This window comes from Felis catus, chromosome B3, assembly GCF_018350175.1.
Source record: "Felis catus isolate Fca126 chromosome B3, F.catus_Fca126_mat1.0, whole genome shotgun sequence".
Classification (NCBI taxonomy): Eukaryota; Metazoa; Chordata; class Mammalia; order Carnivora; family Felidae; genus Felis; species Felis catus.
In genome coordinates, this window is record NC_058373.1 from 60,434,950 (window position 1) to 60,452,130 (window position 17,181).

General features: G+C 39.7%; 1 protein-coding gene and 1 long non-coding RNA gene across 7 annotated transcripts in view; one reads left to right on the plus strand and one right to left on the minus strand.

Moving 5' to 3' along the window:
• Nucleotides 1-15,896, plus strand: part of TTBK2 (tau tubulin kinase 2) — a 162,601-nt gene extending 146,705 nt beyond the window's left edge. For all 6 annotated transcript variants that reach the window (XM_011283046.4, XM_019832596.3, XM_019832597.3 and 3 more), the window contains 2 exons: nt 3,995-5,268; nt 8,817-15,896. In XM_011283046.4, the coding sequence (XP_011281348.1) occupies nt 3,995-5,268; nt 8,817-9,279 (1,737 nt within the window). In that variant the 3' untranslated portion in view covers nt 9,280-15,896. The remainder of the gene's footprint in view (nt 1-3,994; nt 5,269-8,816) is intronic.
• On the minus strand, nt 152-17,133 carry LOC123385970. The gene is made up of 2 exons (XR_006599298.1): nt 16,907-17,133; nt 152-286 (listed from the first exon to the last, which is right to left on the minus strand). It is a non-coding gene; the product is annotated as an uncharacterized LOC123385970 (long non-coding RNA).
• Nucleotides 17,134-17,181: the final 48 nt, after the last annotated feature.

Sequence of the window (17,181 nt, forward strand, 5' to 3'; positions counted from 1 at the left end):
TTCTATTCTTTGGGTGTGGGGTTATGGCTTGCTTATGATTTTTGGTACCCCCACGAAATTCTCATAGTTTCAAATCCTGCTAAAAAACACTTGAACTATTAATGATGAGTGACTGTCTCTGAGAAATGGGTAATGGGAAGGGAAAAAGCAACTTTTACTTTTTGTTTACTTCAGCTCGAGGCTTCGGGTTTTCAGTTTTACCTACCTATGTAGCACATTGCTGCTGTCTCCATTCCTCCTCTAGTCATCCTCCATATTCATAAGCCAAGCCACAGTGTAACAACATCTTCAGCAATAGTAACCAACATGGTCAGAGTAAGCAACAGGGATAAAGAGTGAGAGAGTGGGACATTCTGTTAGCAGATAGGATCTCTTTTTTTTTTAATGTTTATTTTTGAGAGACAGAGGGAGACAGCATGAGTGGGGAACAGGCAGAGAGAGAAGGAGACACAGAATCTGAAACAGGCTCCAGGCTCTGAGCTGTCAGCACAGAGCCCGACAAGGGGCTGGAACTCACGAACTGCGAGATCATAACCTGAGCCAAAGTTGGACGCTGAACCAATTGAGCCACCCAGGTGCTCCCCCGATAAGGCCTCTTAATACTCAAATGTTATCACTGCCGTGTACTCACTTTTTAGTAATAAACATTTGATACATTAAAAACATGGTTCAATAATAGTGTTTTAGTTTCATTCATAAGTTTTAACACTTGTATGAAGTGTCACATAAAGATGCTTTGAGCAAAAGAAGTGTATAGTGGAATTTGAATGGCCCAAAGAAATGTGAATGTTTAAAATTTAATTTTATTTAATAGACCAGGAATGTGTTCATATAACTCAGTTATTCTTGGCTATAGTGGGAACTAATAAATTATTCTACTACCAATATCTCATAAATTATTTGTCAAAAACCAAAAGGAGATCTAGATATTTCATATATGACATTTTATTTGGAAGAGAGGCTATTTGGTATGCCTGTTGAATTTCCCAAAGTTTTTATTAATAACATTATATTCCTTGAATGAGATAAAAGTTAAAGGATAATTATTTATAAGTTAAATGTAAATAATAGTTTACAGTTTACTGTCTCTTGCTATGTGGCCAGTTGTAAACATGGGGTAATTATAAATAATGAGGCTGCTTTATCTGAACTAAAAGGTAACGAGACTGAGGTTAGTCAAACTGAGTAGCAGGCATTAATAAAACTAATATGAAAGACACGGAAAATATTGAGGTCATTTTCTAGTTCTGTAAAAAGGTGTTTACCTTTAGAGAACCAGTTAGAAAACAGAAGAAAGGCACTGATTGAATTCATGCTTTAATGAAGTGTTTGTGAATTATAGAAATTAAAGATATAAAAGATGCATATGGCTTCCTGGCAGATCGTTAATTAATTTCCAATTATGGGAAATGCTTTTGTGTCTTACAGTCTGAGGTCAAGGAATCTGTTTTCAGATACACTTAGAATTAGCCTTTTCTTTCTCTGTATTCAGCTATTGATCTTTGGTTTTCTCCTTTTATCTCATCAGATAATGTTTTTGCAGACTCTTTCCCAGACTTCACTTGAGAGTGTAGTGCATGTCAGAATGCTTTGCTATGCTATGTATGATGTCAAAATCCTTAAATCCTATCCCTGACTTTTTTTTACCAAGGTTTTTTTTCCTCACTTGTGAAATTTGTGTCAACAATAGTACCCAATGAAAATACAGGGCAGTTATGAAATGAAATTTATAAAAATGATTTTAGGAACATTGTAGAAATTTTAGGTGCTGTAGAAATATTATATGAGCATATTTTATGCAGTTTTTCATAATTGCTCAGAATCTTTTTCAAGAAAATACATTCTCCTATCTGATGTTCCTATATCTTACATGTGTAGAAGACTGTCACCCCTTTTGTCCTGCCACACATACACATCCATTTATGTCCTGAATCTAAGATGAATTAAGCTCACAAGTGCATTGATTCCCTAGCTCTAATCTCAGAAGATCATTGGAATGTTTTTCCGTAAACACTGCTGAGTTTATTTTGGCTGATGTTTCTGAAATTACATATAATAATGAAATGACTGTTGTTTTATTTTGAATGTAGGTAGAGTCATCTCCCTTGTTATTTGACATTTATTGTAACTTCTTACCTGGTTTTCTTATCACCCTGACTCCCGGGTCTTAAAAAATACATTTCAAATAGTAAATAACTATGTATTCTAGGTTTCAATATCATTTTTTAAAATATACTAGCAAATTGTCATCTGCCTGAATGAATATATTTTAGAACAATGAAAAAGAGATACAAGTGTAAAGTGACTTCCTGAAGGGCAACAGACCACTAGAACTGACTCCCTTTTCCTGAAGGTCATTAGAGGTCTGGGCTTATTGTAAGAATTCTCATCTGAACCTAAACAGCCTGTATTCAATTAACCAGACAGATGCTCAGGACACTGGTTCCATTCAGGAGCTATTTCAGGAAATTAGTTAGGTGTTTTCACCTGGGCTGGACTTACGACAAGCTTTACATGTCTTTTTTTTTTTTTCTCTAATGTTTATTTCCTTATTTTCAAAGAGAGAGAGTGAGCAGGGGAGAAGCAGGGAGAGAGAGAGAGAGAGAGAGAGAGAGAGAGATCCCAAGCAGGCTCTGCTCTGCCAGTGCAGAGCCTGATGTGGGGCCTGAACCGACAAGCTGTGAGAACATGACCTGAGCCAAAATCAAGAGTTGGACACTTACCCAGCTGAGAGCCACCCAGGCGCCCCAAGCTTTACATGTTCTTAAACCTAATTGTATTCCTGATACACAGAGGAAAAAAATCCAGACAGTTTCTCTGACTCTGGAACTACACCCATTTCTTGATGTGTTTGGATTAAGATGGGATCTAAGTGACAGCTCCACATTCATTTTGCTTTGAATTCAGGCCAATTTCCATAGTTTCCCCAAAACATAATTGGTTTCATTAAGTAATTTGACTTACTTGATTTCTCAGAAAGGCTTTTTTCCTTATCACTGTATGTGGTTGACATTTTCTGTCTCCTTACATGTCACTTTTTTTTTCTTACATGTCATAAAATGTAGAAACTTTAGGAGTCTTAAGAAAGGACATTCTTATTAGATACTGTATCTCATTCACATAGAATTGAAATGACCTCAGTGGAAGGACGGTAGAATTTATCATAGGCTTGTCTTTAAAAAATTAAAGAAACTAATGAAACATTAGGAAACATCTTTGCAAGTCTTTGCTTATAAGAAGATAAAATATTCCTAACATTGTTTGATTGCTAGGATTTATGGGAAACAAAATGCATGTAAATCCAGAGTTTTTAAACTTAGAGTAATTTGCCAATGATTTTTTCCTGTAATCCTATATCTGGATTCTGGCAGGAAGTAGCTGGCACACTGAAGGGGGTTTAGAATTTAATGAAAACAACTTTTTACGGAAGTGTGGATAGACTAAAGAGAACCAACAGGACCGTCAGTAGAGGGAGTCAGTTTTATCTTGAGTCCTGCAGGAGAAGGAAGAGGGAGCAGAAGCTGGGAGAAGCGCCATGCAACAGCAGCTATGGCCAGAAGTGGTAGAATGTAGTCACCACCAATGCTCCTGTCCCTTGGGCAGGAAGCAGAGAGAATTAATACCCAGACCTTTCTCTCCTCAACTCTCTGATTCTCTGTTGGTGCTTCCCATTGGGCAAACCCAACCAGAAATCAGAAGGCAAGGGAGCCTGGATAGCGCAGTGTGTAGAAATTCATCTTCCAGAGCACAGAGCAGGCTAAAGTAAAGGCAGGGATGAGCCTAGACAGAGACTGTTTTATGTAGCTCCTGAGTAGGGGAGCTTAAGTGTCATGTACTTTGACTGAGAATTGTTCATTTTAGGTATGAGTTGGAGAGACCTGGTCAACATCTATGTTCCTCTAATAAATTAGAATTTTAAGTATTAAATTTCAAATCATCCGTCTTCATTAATATTCCACATTATTGCATTATGTTTTTTCTTCTGTGTCTCCAGATTACAATTCCTAGACCTTCTGTGGCATCCACACAGTCAACTTCAGGAAGCTTTCACTATGGTCAGCAGCCAGAGAGGAGAGACCTTCAGCCTGTTGAGCCCACTGTAGAACTTTACTCTCCACGGGAGAACTTCTCTGGCCTAGTTGTAACAGAGGGTGAACCTCCTAGTGGAGGAAGCAGAACAGACTTGGGGCTTCAGATAGATCATATTGGTCATGACTTGTTACCCAGTATTAGAGAGAGTAACAAATCTCAAGACCTGGAACCAAAAGACCTCGCTGACCATAACAGACTGGCTGTGAGAGAATTTGAGAGTCTCCCTAGAGAAACCGAAGAGAAAAGCATTCTTCTAGGATCAGATAATGAAGATGAGAAGTTAAGTAAAGGACAGCATTATATTGAGATCGCCTCTCTTCCAGGAGACTTGGTAACTGTGGAAAGGGATCACTCAGCTACTACTGAACCTCTTGATGTGACAAAGACACAGACTTTTAGTGTGGTGCCAAATCAAGACAAAAATCACGAGATAATGAAGCTTCTGGCAGTTGGAACTTCAGAAATTTCTCCACGAGTCATTGACTCACATGTTGAAGGACAGATAGGTCAGGTGGCAGCAATGCAAAAAAGTAAGCTGTCTAAGGATGATGACATCGGGAGTGAAGACTTGCCAGGTCATCAGGGAGACGTGTCTACTTTTTTGCACCAAGAGGGTAAGAGAGAGAAAATTGCCCCTAGAAATGGAGAATTATTTCATTGTGTTTCAGAGAGTGAACATTGTCCCCCATCCCGAAAGGATGTGGTTAAGTCATCTTTTGTAACTAGACACAGCCGAATCCCTGTTTTAGCACAAGAAATAGATTCAACTTTTGAATCATCCTCTCCAGTCTCTGCAAAAGAAAAGCTCCTCCAAAAGAAAGCTTATCAGCCAGACCTAGTCAGGCTTCTTGTGGAAAAAAGGCAACTCAAGTCTTTCCTTGGGGACCTCTCAAGTGCCTCTGATAAATTGCTAGAGGAGAGACTAGCTACTGTTCCTGCTCCCTTTTCTGAGGAGGAAGTCTTCACTCCCTTTTCAAGACTGGCTGTAGACTCGCACCTGAGCAGATCAGCCGAAGACAGCTTTCTGTCACCCATCATCTCCCAGTCCAGAAAGAGCAAAATTCCAAGGCCAGTTTCATGGGTCAACACAGATCAAGTTAGTACCGCAACTTCATCTCAGTTCTTGCCTCGGCCACCACCAGGAAAGCCCCCTACGAGGCCTGGAGTAGAAGCCAGGTAATGCCATGTGTTCTGTGTTAAGTGTGTAGTGTTATTTCTGTGTCTGCTTGATTATGATATATCAGTCATTTCATTTCTTCGTTGCCTGTTTCTGATCATCTACTTCCTTCCCTGCCTTTTCCAGCCTTTATAGCCCAGTGTATAAAAGGGATCATAGTGATTCACATTAATTCTTGCCTCTCCCACTTTCTCACAGTGTGACCCTTAGTTTCCTCATCTGTGAAACAGGTCTTACGTTTGCCTCATGGTTTGGGGAGGATAAAATAAGGTTGCATACATATGGAGCTTTGTGCTGGGTTTAATTAGCATGCAACAAAGGTTACTTGTCTTCTAGTCCATTTTAACTAGATACTCCATTATAACAGATGTCATTATGATGTCAAACTCTAGTGAAAAAGACTGTGTCTATAATTTTTTAAAGTTTATTTTAGAGAGAGAGAGAGTGAGAGATAATGTGTGCAAGCAGGGGTAAAGGGCAGAGGGAGAGAGAGAGATCTTAAGCAGGCTCCATGCTCAGCATAGAGCCCAGTGTGGGGCTCAATCCGATGGCCCTGTTATCATGATCTGAGAAAAAATCAAGAGTTGGACGCTCAACCAAGTAAGCCACCCAGGCACCTCCTGTGTCCATAATTTGATGAACGGGTCATGGTAACAATGTTGTTTATCTGATTATAATGAATTAAGCAACTGCAAAAACCCTGTGGGCAGTTTTCCTAGGCCTGATACATACAGCCTTACAAAAGTATTACTTCAATATTTACTGTATGGTATACTTGTTTATTGAAGTATTCTTATGTATAATTGACCACAGAGTGATTTTATTTATATGTATATATATATGTGTATATATATATATATATGTGTGTGTGTGTGTGTGTGTATATATATAATTTTTTTTTTAAGTTTATTTAGTTTGAGAGAGAGAGAGAGCATGTGTGGGCTTGCATGTGTGTGCAAGCCGGAGAGAGGCAGAGAGAGAAGGAGAGAGAGAGAATCCCAAACAGGCTCCACACTATCAGTGTGGAACCTGCCAAGGGGTTCGGACCCATGAACCTTGAGATCATGACCTGAGCCGAAATCAAGAGTCGGATGCTTATTAACTGACTGAGCCATGCGGGCACCCCAAGAGTGATTCTGTTTTAAGGAAGGGGGGAAATATTGGGAGGTGATGAACCAGTTAAGAATGCTTTCCTTGGAGCCATTACTCACTTTCACAGACTAGAAGGGTCTAAACCCTTGGAGAAGAAAGAGAAAAAGGATGACCTTTTACCTAAAACAAGGTGAAAATCAGAATACATTTACCTGAAAACTAGAGCCTGTTATAGGTAGTACAGTAGTAGGTCTCCACCTGTTATATGGATTCTGAAGTGTATTAAAGTGAGGTTCTGTCTGTATCATCACCCAGCAGAACTTGTTCCCCCAAGGTAATGGTAAGTTTAGACTTGCCCTAAGGTTTCATGTTCAAGGGTAACTAAACCCTGGATTTTCAGTGCCAGTGGGACTACAGTTCCATGGGGAGGATGGTGATGTGTAAACTGCAGTCATTTGAGACATTTTAAAGGTGATTCAATGAACAGTAGCCACACATCCCCTCTTCCTTCTGCTTTTCTTCTGTACTTAATAGAGATAATGTGTCTGTGTCTTGAGATGCTTTGGACTGCAACAAACAAATCTTGATTATCATTTATTATTTAGCACTTTACATGTCCCTCAAATGTAGCACTTGGTAACCAAGCCAAGCATGTGGCATTGTGCCAGATATTACAGAGCTGACCAGTCTGGACTTCATCTGGGAGTTCAGCAGAAATGCAACTTTCCCACTTAGGTCCTGGCACAGAAGACGTATTTTATTCCCTTCTTCAAGTTTTACCATAAGATCCGTGAGGGTAGGCTTAACCAGAGGGTAGGCTTAACCAGATCCATGAGGGTAGGCTTAACTCATCATATCTGAATAAGTAGATGGTGGAAAAGGAGGAGGAGAGAAAATTGAGTAACTTGTTGCTGACACATGATGGTGATTGATGGTGGCTGTTTATGTCCCTGCATCCTGCCAGTGATCATACAACCTTGGAAATTCTCCCACTTCCTTCTATAAGGAGTGACATGTCTGCAGTTTGTGGTTTAAATTCTTTTTTAACTGAATGGATTTTTAGCCCAAGACAGAAAGACATTTAGGGCAGAGAAGATACTGCTATTCATATGAATATTCTCTAGATTTAGAATTCTAAGGCCCAGGTCCATTGCCAGTAAGACAGGGCAGTCAGCCCCCAAACCCAGCTCTGCTGAATCTCAGACTGTTGTCAAGGGCAGAAACTGAGGCCCCAAGAAACCAGTGACTACTCTTTTCCTTTTGGAAAGTATTAAATGAGGTTGAAAAATACTTTTATCTGTATTTCCTGCTGTTGGTGAATATAGTTCATGTTGAAGACTTACATTGTGGGGCTTAATGTTTGCATATGCACATGCCACATTTCTGTCATGGGAGCCTTAAACAAAATGGTTTACTCTCTCTCTCTCACTTACTAACATGCTAGAGATGTTTCAAGTTGAAGAGCAAACCTGCCTTAGGAGGAAAGGGACTAACAACATTTAAGTGCTTCTGAATGGCAGACATCCAACTAAATACTTGGGCCACTGTTCTCAGCTGCTCAGTAATCCTGGGAGGTAGATAGCATTCCTATTAAAAGCTAGGAGAGGTTACGTGAACTGCTGCTGAGGAGGGATTTATGGAGCAGCTATGGAAAACAGTATGGGATTTCCTCAAAAAATGAAAAATGGAACTACCGTATGATCCAGTAATGCCACTGCTATTTACCCAAAGCAAACAAAACACTAATTCGAAAAGATATAATGCACCCCTGTGTTTATAAGATATGCAGACAGCCCAAGTGTCATTGGTGGATGAATCGATAAAGATATAGAGTGTGTGTGTATGTGTGTGTAATAGAATATTGCTTAGCCATAGAAAAGAAAGACCATGGATTGGCATTTACAGCATAGATGGACTTAGAGGGTATTATGCCAAAGGAAGTGATTCAGAGAAAGACAGATACCATCTGATTTCACTTATATGTGAAATCTAAAAAAAACCCCAAAATGAACAAGCAAACAAACAAACAGACACTCATAAATACAGAGAACAATTGGTGGTTGTCAGAGGGGAGTAGGGTGGGAGGGATGGGTAAAGTAGGTGAAGGGGGGAGTACAGCAAAGGAAATTTAGTCAATGATATTATAATAACTTTGCATAGTGACAGTGACAAAACTTATCATGGTGAGCACTGTATAATGTATAGAATTGTGAAATCATTGTGCTTTATACCTGGAATTAATATAACATTGTATGTCAACTATACTTTTGAAAAAAACTAGGAGAGGTTAAATAATTTGTCTAGGGTCAAACAACTGGTGTGTGAAAGAGTAACTCTGTTTCCTGTGTTTGCTGACTTGACTCACATCAGATACATTATCATTTGGGACATTGTGACTTTCGGGACTCACTTGAAATGAATTAAAATGAAAAGAATTCTTCTCTGTTCCTTTAAGGCTCCGCAGATACAAAGTCCTAGGGAGTAGCAATTCCGACTCAGACCTTTTCTCCCGCCTGGCCCAAATTCTTCAAAATGGAACTCAGAAACCCCGGAGCACTACTCAGTGCAAGAGTCCAGGATCCCCTCACAATCCAAAAACACCACCCAAGAGTCCAGTTGTCCCTCGCAGAAGTCCCAGTGCCTCTCCTCGAAGCTCTTCCTTGCCTCGCACATCTAGTTCCTCACCATCGAGGGCTGGACGGCCCCACCATGACCAGAGGAGTTCATCCCCACATCTGGGGAGAAGCAAGTCACCTCCCAGCCACTCAGGATCCTCCTCCTCCAGGAGGTCCTGCCAACAGGAGCATTGCAAACCCAGCAAGAATGGCCTGAAAGGATCCAGCAGCCTCCACCACCACTCGGCCGGCACTAAAGCCCCCCCAGGGAAGAGTAAGTCAGCCACTAAACTCAGCAGATAGGAGCTGGGCTGCATCTCTGGGAAAGGTGTGAGGTCTTCCTCCTAAACCTGATGCATGTGTGTCCTTGTACTGTCTATTTAAAAAATCAGTGTTGATCTTCTCTTACAAAAGAAAGTAACATAAATTATTTATAAGAAGACATAAATATATGATAAGGAATTACCTAAGGCAGGCAGCAAGCAGATCAGGAATCCATGCCTTTGCATAGGAAGGGGCAATCCAGCAAAATCCAAGGGGGAGATTAAATGAACTCTTATTTTTTAGCTGCCTTTGAAACAAAGGAGTTAAAGGAAGGAGATGGAATGGAATTTTAAGGGGTTTGGCCTGGTATGTTTGTTTTTAAGGCATTGCTCAAAGATTATATAGCAAAAGTGAAACTTCTTGTTTTAATATTTTTATTCAAACTTCCCAACGTGGGGGAGTCAGAATTGCTCTAATATTAGGATATATAACAAGTCTGTTTGCTGGAGACCCAGTGCTCATACACACATGGCTTGTGTATTTATCTAGTGTATTGAGAGTTCACACCTTTACTTTGCCTCATGCCTACTACCCTCCCTGGATTTCACAGTTTTTAAAGTTAGTGTATCTCACCTGATGCAGTCTCTCTAATTTTAACGATACATTCTAATATGCTTTCAGCAGCACATGATGAAAACTTCAAATCCAGTTATTTTTTTTAGTCCCCTAATATTTTTCTGTGGAGCGGCAGTTCTTAGTATATTTTTATTGTGAAAAAGAACTACTGAAACTTAGGTAAAGGAAGAAGTCTAAATAGAGCTACTTTCCAGGCTTCAGTGCTTTAGGGAGAGAGGAACAGAGTGAGGCTAATACCATTCAAGACAAAAGAACCCTCTTCCCCTCTGTTTCCTCCTTATGGAAGGAAGACCGACCAGAGTAGACCTTACTTTCTTAGGTCTTCCAGATACCAGCTATTTCCAATATCAACCTCCAAGATGATACCAGGGAAATACACTGCTGTGGAGTGTGACTTTATGCTTTTAGATATTTAGAAAGAAAAATAGAGGGAAATTAGGTACGTTGTTGAGGCTTATAATCCTCAAACTTTGTATTTTATACATTTAGCCAATAAGGAACAAGTATCTGGGGAAATAAATTTAGGCTCAGTATTTATCTTTTAATGTTTTATTACCTGCTTCTCTTGTGCTTTAGTTTGAATATTTGGGCTTTTGGACCTGATTTCCTTGTAACCTCAATTTATAAAGCTGTGAGGAGGAGCATATTCTGATTTCACTCTTCTAGTAACAGGAATCAGGCAAAAGTAAATTATGCTAGATTTTTCAAATGGGCTCTTTTCTACTCTGTAGGTGTTTTGTGTTGTAAAGACCTTATTGAGGTCAGGTAAATTGGTCTGCTTGCTGTTGAAATTTGCCTTCTAGCAAACATCTGTGCTTTCTCTTTGACCTTGTGTTTGCTGCCAAAGCTTAACATGGTTGAATTGGGAAAAAAAAAAAAAAAAAAGAAAAAAAAGAAAGAAAGAAGTGTATTTCCTCACTAAGTGAATACATTCTAATGCTGCATCAAAGCTGCCCTGAAGCTGCACTGAACTTCTCTCGTTCTCTTTATCTGTGTTGAGCTTTTTTTTAAAAAACAAAAAACAAAAAACAAAACGAAACTCAAAGCACTGTTGAGTCCTATACGATCTCCCATAAGAAATGTAGCATAGTATGGAATCTTAATTTCTCTCCGGTTTCAAGCACTACAGAGGAATGCAATAGATAAGACATATTTGCTGTTTAACTAAAGCAACTGTAATATTGGAAGACCAGTCCTTCTGTATTATATTGTATAATAGTTGCTATAACACTACTTGCATGTCTTCATGGTAAATGATATAAATATTTATAAATATATAGAGAACCATATGCTTATATAAACTCATTCTTTCTCATTCTCCATTTGTAATTTCAAGATCACAGATGGTGAAATTCCTTTCTATTGTGTGCCTCGCGTACACTTGGGCCTTGCCTGTCTTCATTTTCTGAAAATACGTTCTTGGCATGGGACATTTCAGATTCTTCTTGCCTTCTTTGTGTAATAATGCAAGGGTTGGCAGCCTTCGAGCCAAGATAGGTTATTTAATTTTCACTTTTAAAAGATTTTAATAGGGGAAAAAATTACCGGGACATGCTTGTAATACTCGTTCAAAAATTTGTCATGTTAATCACATAATTCTGTCCTTATGGTTAAAGGGGATAAACTGGAATGATAATCATGGGTCTGACATAAATTGATTTTTTTAATGTCTTAAAATTGCCATTCTTCATTCCTCTTTTCATCTCACAATTTTTTTGGGTGGTGGGGGAGTGGAGTAAGGAATTATCTACAATTCCTTAATTATCTACAATTAAGGAATTATCTTTTTTTCTGTTGTATTAGTTAAATTGTGCTAAGGGTAGCCAGCTTTAAATCCTGACCCCTGTCATCTGAAATGTGCCAGTCATTGGGAAAGCTGATGAGGCTGCAGTTATGGTGTGTGTGTTGTTTTTAACTGGTGTTTCTCTTCTAGCGGTCAAAACAGACAGTGATGGCAACATGGTGATTGGATGTTTTCTCTCTATGGTTTCTTAATTTTCTCCCAGCTTTTCTACTGTGTTGCCCCCTTTTCTAAATGGCCCTGACGAACTCCAGATCCAGAGAGAAATAGCCTCAGCGTATAAGAATATTTTATTTTGCATTAGAGGAAAGAGTTAACCAAAGATGTTCTGCTCTGATACTTTCAAAAGAAAACAGACTAGTTATTGCTTAAGTATCAATAGGTCCACCTAAAAGGACTAGCTGATACAGCGATTTACTTCATGGTTTTTAAAAGCATAGTTTGTGCTTTTAGAAATGTTAGAGGTCTCAGGCTAAAAAGAGAAGTTGGCAGCCCTGAGCAAAGCATTTTTGGCCCAAGGATTCTTGTTTTTGTTTTATTTTAAGGTTATGGTATGGAGAATGGGTTGGTTATTTGTTGTTGTTTTAGTTCCTTCTTTTTTATTTATTTTGGTGTTTTTTTGTTTTTTTTTTGTTTGTTTTTTTTTTTTGTTTGTTTTTTTTTAGTGTTGGCATATTTCAGATCTCAGTGACAAACACAGATCAACCAAGCAATTTTAAATCAGTTTGGTTATTCTACCTAAGGAACATGGCCATTAATTAAAAGTCCAGCCAAACTATACTAAACATAGTATGGAGCAAAAGTTAAAATTCTCTTTTGAAAATCAAGTGCCTCCTGGTTTCTCTTCTCACAACAAAATGGCAAACCCTAGTCACACTTGCCCTTACACCGTCATGTCTAGTCTCTGGAATTATGTGTGGAGCAGAAAATGGATTAGCACTAGCTCATTCCCTGTAGGTAGCATTCTTCTTACATTATGCTGCCAAATCTCCAGGGTGTACAGACTGTTTGAAATATTAAAGTTTCACCTGAGAATCTTTTGCGCAGCATAAAGGTATTTAACTTTAATGTATAGTGAACACAGGAAAATTGGATCATATCAGGCGTAAGCTTAAAGCACAGCATGTAAACATCTTTGAATGGTAAGTCTCAGGCAGGTGCCCTTATTCCCAACTTGGTATGCAAGCTGGCCTTGCTGACCAAGGGCACCATCATATTTACTGTTTCTTAAGTTGCATGTTGTGAAGGGAATGTTTTTTGTAAAAGTTGCCAAGTCAGTCCAGTTCTAAATAAGTAGCAAAATGGTCATTGATACCACTGTTGTCATTATCCACTTTGTATTATTTGCTTTAAAATACTAAGCAAATCTGAGCTGCTTCCTGATTCAGTGGACTAGTTGTGCAGTTATCTCTTTCTTTTCAGCTCCCAGCCACTAGGGGAACTTGAAGTTCTTTGGTCATCATCAGAGATTCCTTCCAGGCTACAGATTTTTATGCAAATATTTCTATGGTTGCATTCAGTCTACAAGGAAAAAGTGTACATTGGTGCATGTTTGATAAACCCACACGCAGATAGTTAAAACTATAATTAGTTTTTCTATACCCCATAGTTTTGAATTAAAAACAGATGCTTTTCCCCCAGAGGGTTCTTTGTTCTAGGAACTACATTCTGAATCTAACATTAGGAATTGGTGAAAGGAGAAACAGGATTGGGAATTCAGAATTTAGTGACTTAGGGAAAAAAATGCATCTTATTCTGGCTATTTGAAAATATATTTATTTGTAGATAAGTCTAGATTTAGTCTTGGGAGATCAAAGTTTTTTACATTTTAAAACTTTTTTCATTCCCTTAGATCTATCCAAACATGTCATATGTTAGCGAACCATTTCTTCTCTCGTGTTCATGTATTTTGGAATTAACTTGTTTGCATTCACTCTTTTATATTCTACCCATTTCTGTTTATGTGCATTTACCACAGATGTTTTGGGACGTTGCCTAAACGGAGACATATTTTGGCACCTGTATCGCTGAGGAGATAGAATGGTTGATGACAGTGGCATTGTTTAACTTTCTTGAGTTTGGGTCTGTACAGTTTATTTGCAGAAGAGCTACTCATCTATGTTTTAACACAAAAAGTATTACAGGATTGAGGCACGTAACCACAGTGGTAGTCGTCATATGTCAATATTTACCCAAGTTCTGAATCCAGAGGTGCAGATTTAGACCTTAACTTACAGAAGGGAACATGCAGCAGCTGCAGTCCTCAGACTGTATGGGAGGATGTGGTGCACAGAAAATGCCAGGTGCTTTTTAGGACATCCTGCTTCCCTGTCCTCATCTGATAGAACTCTGGTGTACACCTCGAGGATGTGGGAGGAATGTGGAAACGTCACACCATTAGATTTCTCAATAGTTTGGCTGTCCCTTTGGAATTAGGAGAAAGTGAACCCAGATAGTCGTGGGAGCCTGCAGAATCTGCTGCCAGCAGCGCAACGGAGAACTGCAGGAGGTATATGGGAATTCCTGTAGTTTTTAAGCGACTCCAGGACAAGGGACAAGGATCCCTATTAATTTAAAGGAGAATTTGGATGCTGCACACCTCAGTCCCTGAGAAATCCCTGGCTGGACATGAAATGATGACATTAGCGTCCTGGCCCATCACTACATTGCCTAATTGAGTTGTGATTATCTGCTCTGACTTTTAAAATGTAAGTTTGATGTTTAATTATTCCCCTTGAGCAAATTTGGATCAGAAAATGGAAATGTGTGACAAGATCAAGATCACTTTGTGGTTATTATACACAATCTTCAAAAAAGGGAATAGCCAACAAGTAACATTTAGTAATAATTTGAATACTTCTTACGCTTTGCTGGATCTTTGGTTTTAAGGAGACATGTAAAACAAGTGAAGCCTTTTCCTTCATTACCCTGTGAAACTTTCACAGAGCCTGCCTCTTCAATTGGCAGTGACAGTATGGGCATAGTATGTATCACTGGTGATGCTGACACGTCTCTTAGATACTCTGGGCCAGTGGTTCTGGGTTCCTTGACCTACAGAATAGGATTCCATAGGCAAATCTTTGAGCCCATGTGACTATAGAATTTGCCAATGACATCATTTTACACACTAATGATAGATAGGAATTTTACCTCTTGTCAGTAGTTTAATACCGTTTCATATTGTGTACAAAAATGTTCACTCACCCAGCTAAAAACATTGAGTAAACCCAAGGTTTTAATATAGACTGTCCTTGCCATATGATACTTTCTCCCCACCTTATAATACACATTTTTAAATCCTTCAAAATTCATTCACAGCACTTCACCATATTTGGAGTCTGGGTATTCTTCACTCACCCATAAGAGATAAACAAGGCTACTAGAGCTTGAATGTGATTTATTTTAGGGAGTAAAATTCTTGCCATCTTTCCCAGGAAAGGAAGGCCCGTAGGACTTTTCAAAACGATTTTCTTTTTAAATGACTCACAAGATAGGTAAGTTAGTTCACTAAGGTAAAAAGCATTCAGAAATAGTTAGGAAGATCACAACACTGTGCCACCTGCAGCTCTGAAATTGGATTGAGTGAATTGAACAAAGAAGAGAACAGATCAGAGAACCCACGTGGAGTCCATGCACTCCCTCCCTCCTGCACAGTTCTTGGTCCCCCTCCTGACTCCATTCCTAAAATTGCCAGTGTCGATTTCATTGGGCCATTTGTTTACAAGTTTAACAGTTTTGGGGGAAAAAGAGGGAGGGGGAAACATCTAGTTTTGACTAGATATAATTCTTGAAAGTTATGAACTCTTGGCAACTGTTATATCAGATTGAACCACAAACTAGAATTTTCTTGTCAAGCAAGACCAGTAAGGTAGAATAGAAGACTTTAATAATCCCAGTTTTCTCCCTTTCTCCTCCTCTTCGTGAAATCAGAGTGATGAGAAGTTGCTCTTTGAAATACCTCCAAAGGTATTGTATTGACCTTTTCCCTCCAAGCAGCCCTCTTTATGCATTTTTGCTCAGGCAACCAAGGACATAAGAGTATTGGCAGAAACACGGAGTGCTTTTGTATAGGCCATCTGTACATAAAAGTGTAATTATTTATTTAATTTTCCCATTTGTATCATATTAAAGCTTTGTACAGTGTTTTAAGTTCTGTTTTAAAATTATTTTGTATTTTATTTTTATAATCTAGTAATAAAATATTCATTCCGCATGCAAACTCTAGTTCTGTTTGTGTGATGGTTTGCTTTCAAAAGCAGGAAATAATATTTTTCTGATTTAATAAAGTTATTGAATGCACCAGAGGTTACAAGATCAACAGGGAACAGAAGGTGTTACTATAAATGCAGTACCACATCCAGAGGTGACCTAGAAAAAGAAGTCCTGGACTGAATAGAAGCTAGGTGTTCAGTATCCCTGCAGATAAAAACGAGAGTTCTGGGATATGAGGAGATGGTTTCCCATGTAATAAAACTGAAGGTGAAGTAACAAAACTGTGTGTATTAAGATCTCCTTTTCACTCCTTCATCCTCTGGCTGGAGGTACTTTCTCCTTTTCTGCAGGAAACGCCCTTTGTATCACTAGAGTGATTCCTGCTCCCTACCACCCTCTCCTTTCCATCTGCAACCTTCCTTTGAACCAGAGGAACTCTCAGGAGGCACCTGTATGGGCACTGCTCCACCCCGCCTGGTGTGGTTCAGCCTGGAGTGTTCTTGCCAACTGTCTAGCTCTCTGCCTGGTTTCCCTTTCTTGATTTTCTCAGTGAGTAGCAACATCCAAAGAGCTGCCTCTCTCGTGTTTCTAAAAGAAATTAAGAAATAACTCAAGCTGCCATAAACTAATCTGAATGTGCCTCTTAACATTTCAACTGCAGAGTAGTCCAAATAATATAACCTGGTGTAAGGTAAAGGTACAGACAAGCGCTTCTGTGTGCAGCGTGGCCTGAGGAGCTTTAAGATTTGTGGGCTGAGGATTATAAAAAGCCTCCATGCAAGAATCATCGTGTCTTACAGCCTTAAATGGTTGAGCAGTTGATGGTGACAGCGGGCGTCGCACGGGCCGGGGGACTGAAAACTTTTGAGAAAGACAAGGTCAAATGAGGTTAGGCTAATTTTATCCTAACTTCGTTAGGGTGGTGACTGTTGTATCTAGAAAACTTAAACTCCAGAAAGAAAAGAGTGTGCTTATCACAGAAGATAAGGCAGGTGTCTCTCTCGGGGAATTGTTCACCTTTATCGTCCAGCCGCTCTCCCGGCCCCTCGGTCTCCCCTGTCGTGTCCCTGGGTCCCCGCAGGTCGCCCCTCGGGCCAGGGCAGCCGGGACCGGACCTCACCCATCGCGGTGCGGCCTCACTTTGCGGGCCAACTGTTGGCTGCCGGGAGCCGCTGAGCCAGCCGCCGCTGAGCCGGCCGCGGCCTTGACCGAAGGCCTTAGCCGAACCTCAACCTGGGGAAGCCCCGGCCCCACCCCCAGCCCCGCCCCTCCGCCCCGCGGCCCAACGGTCG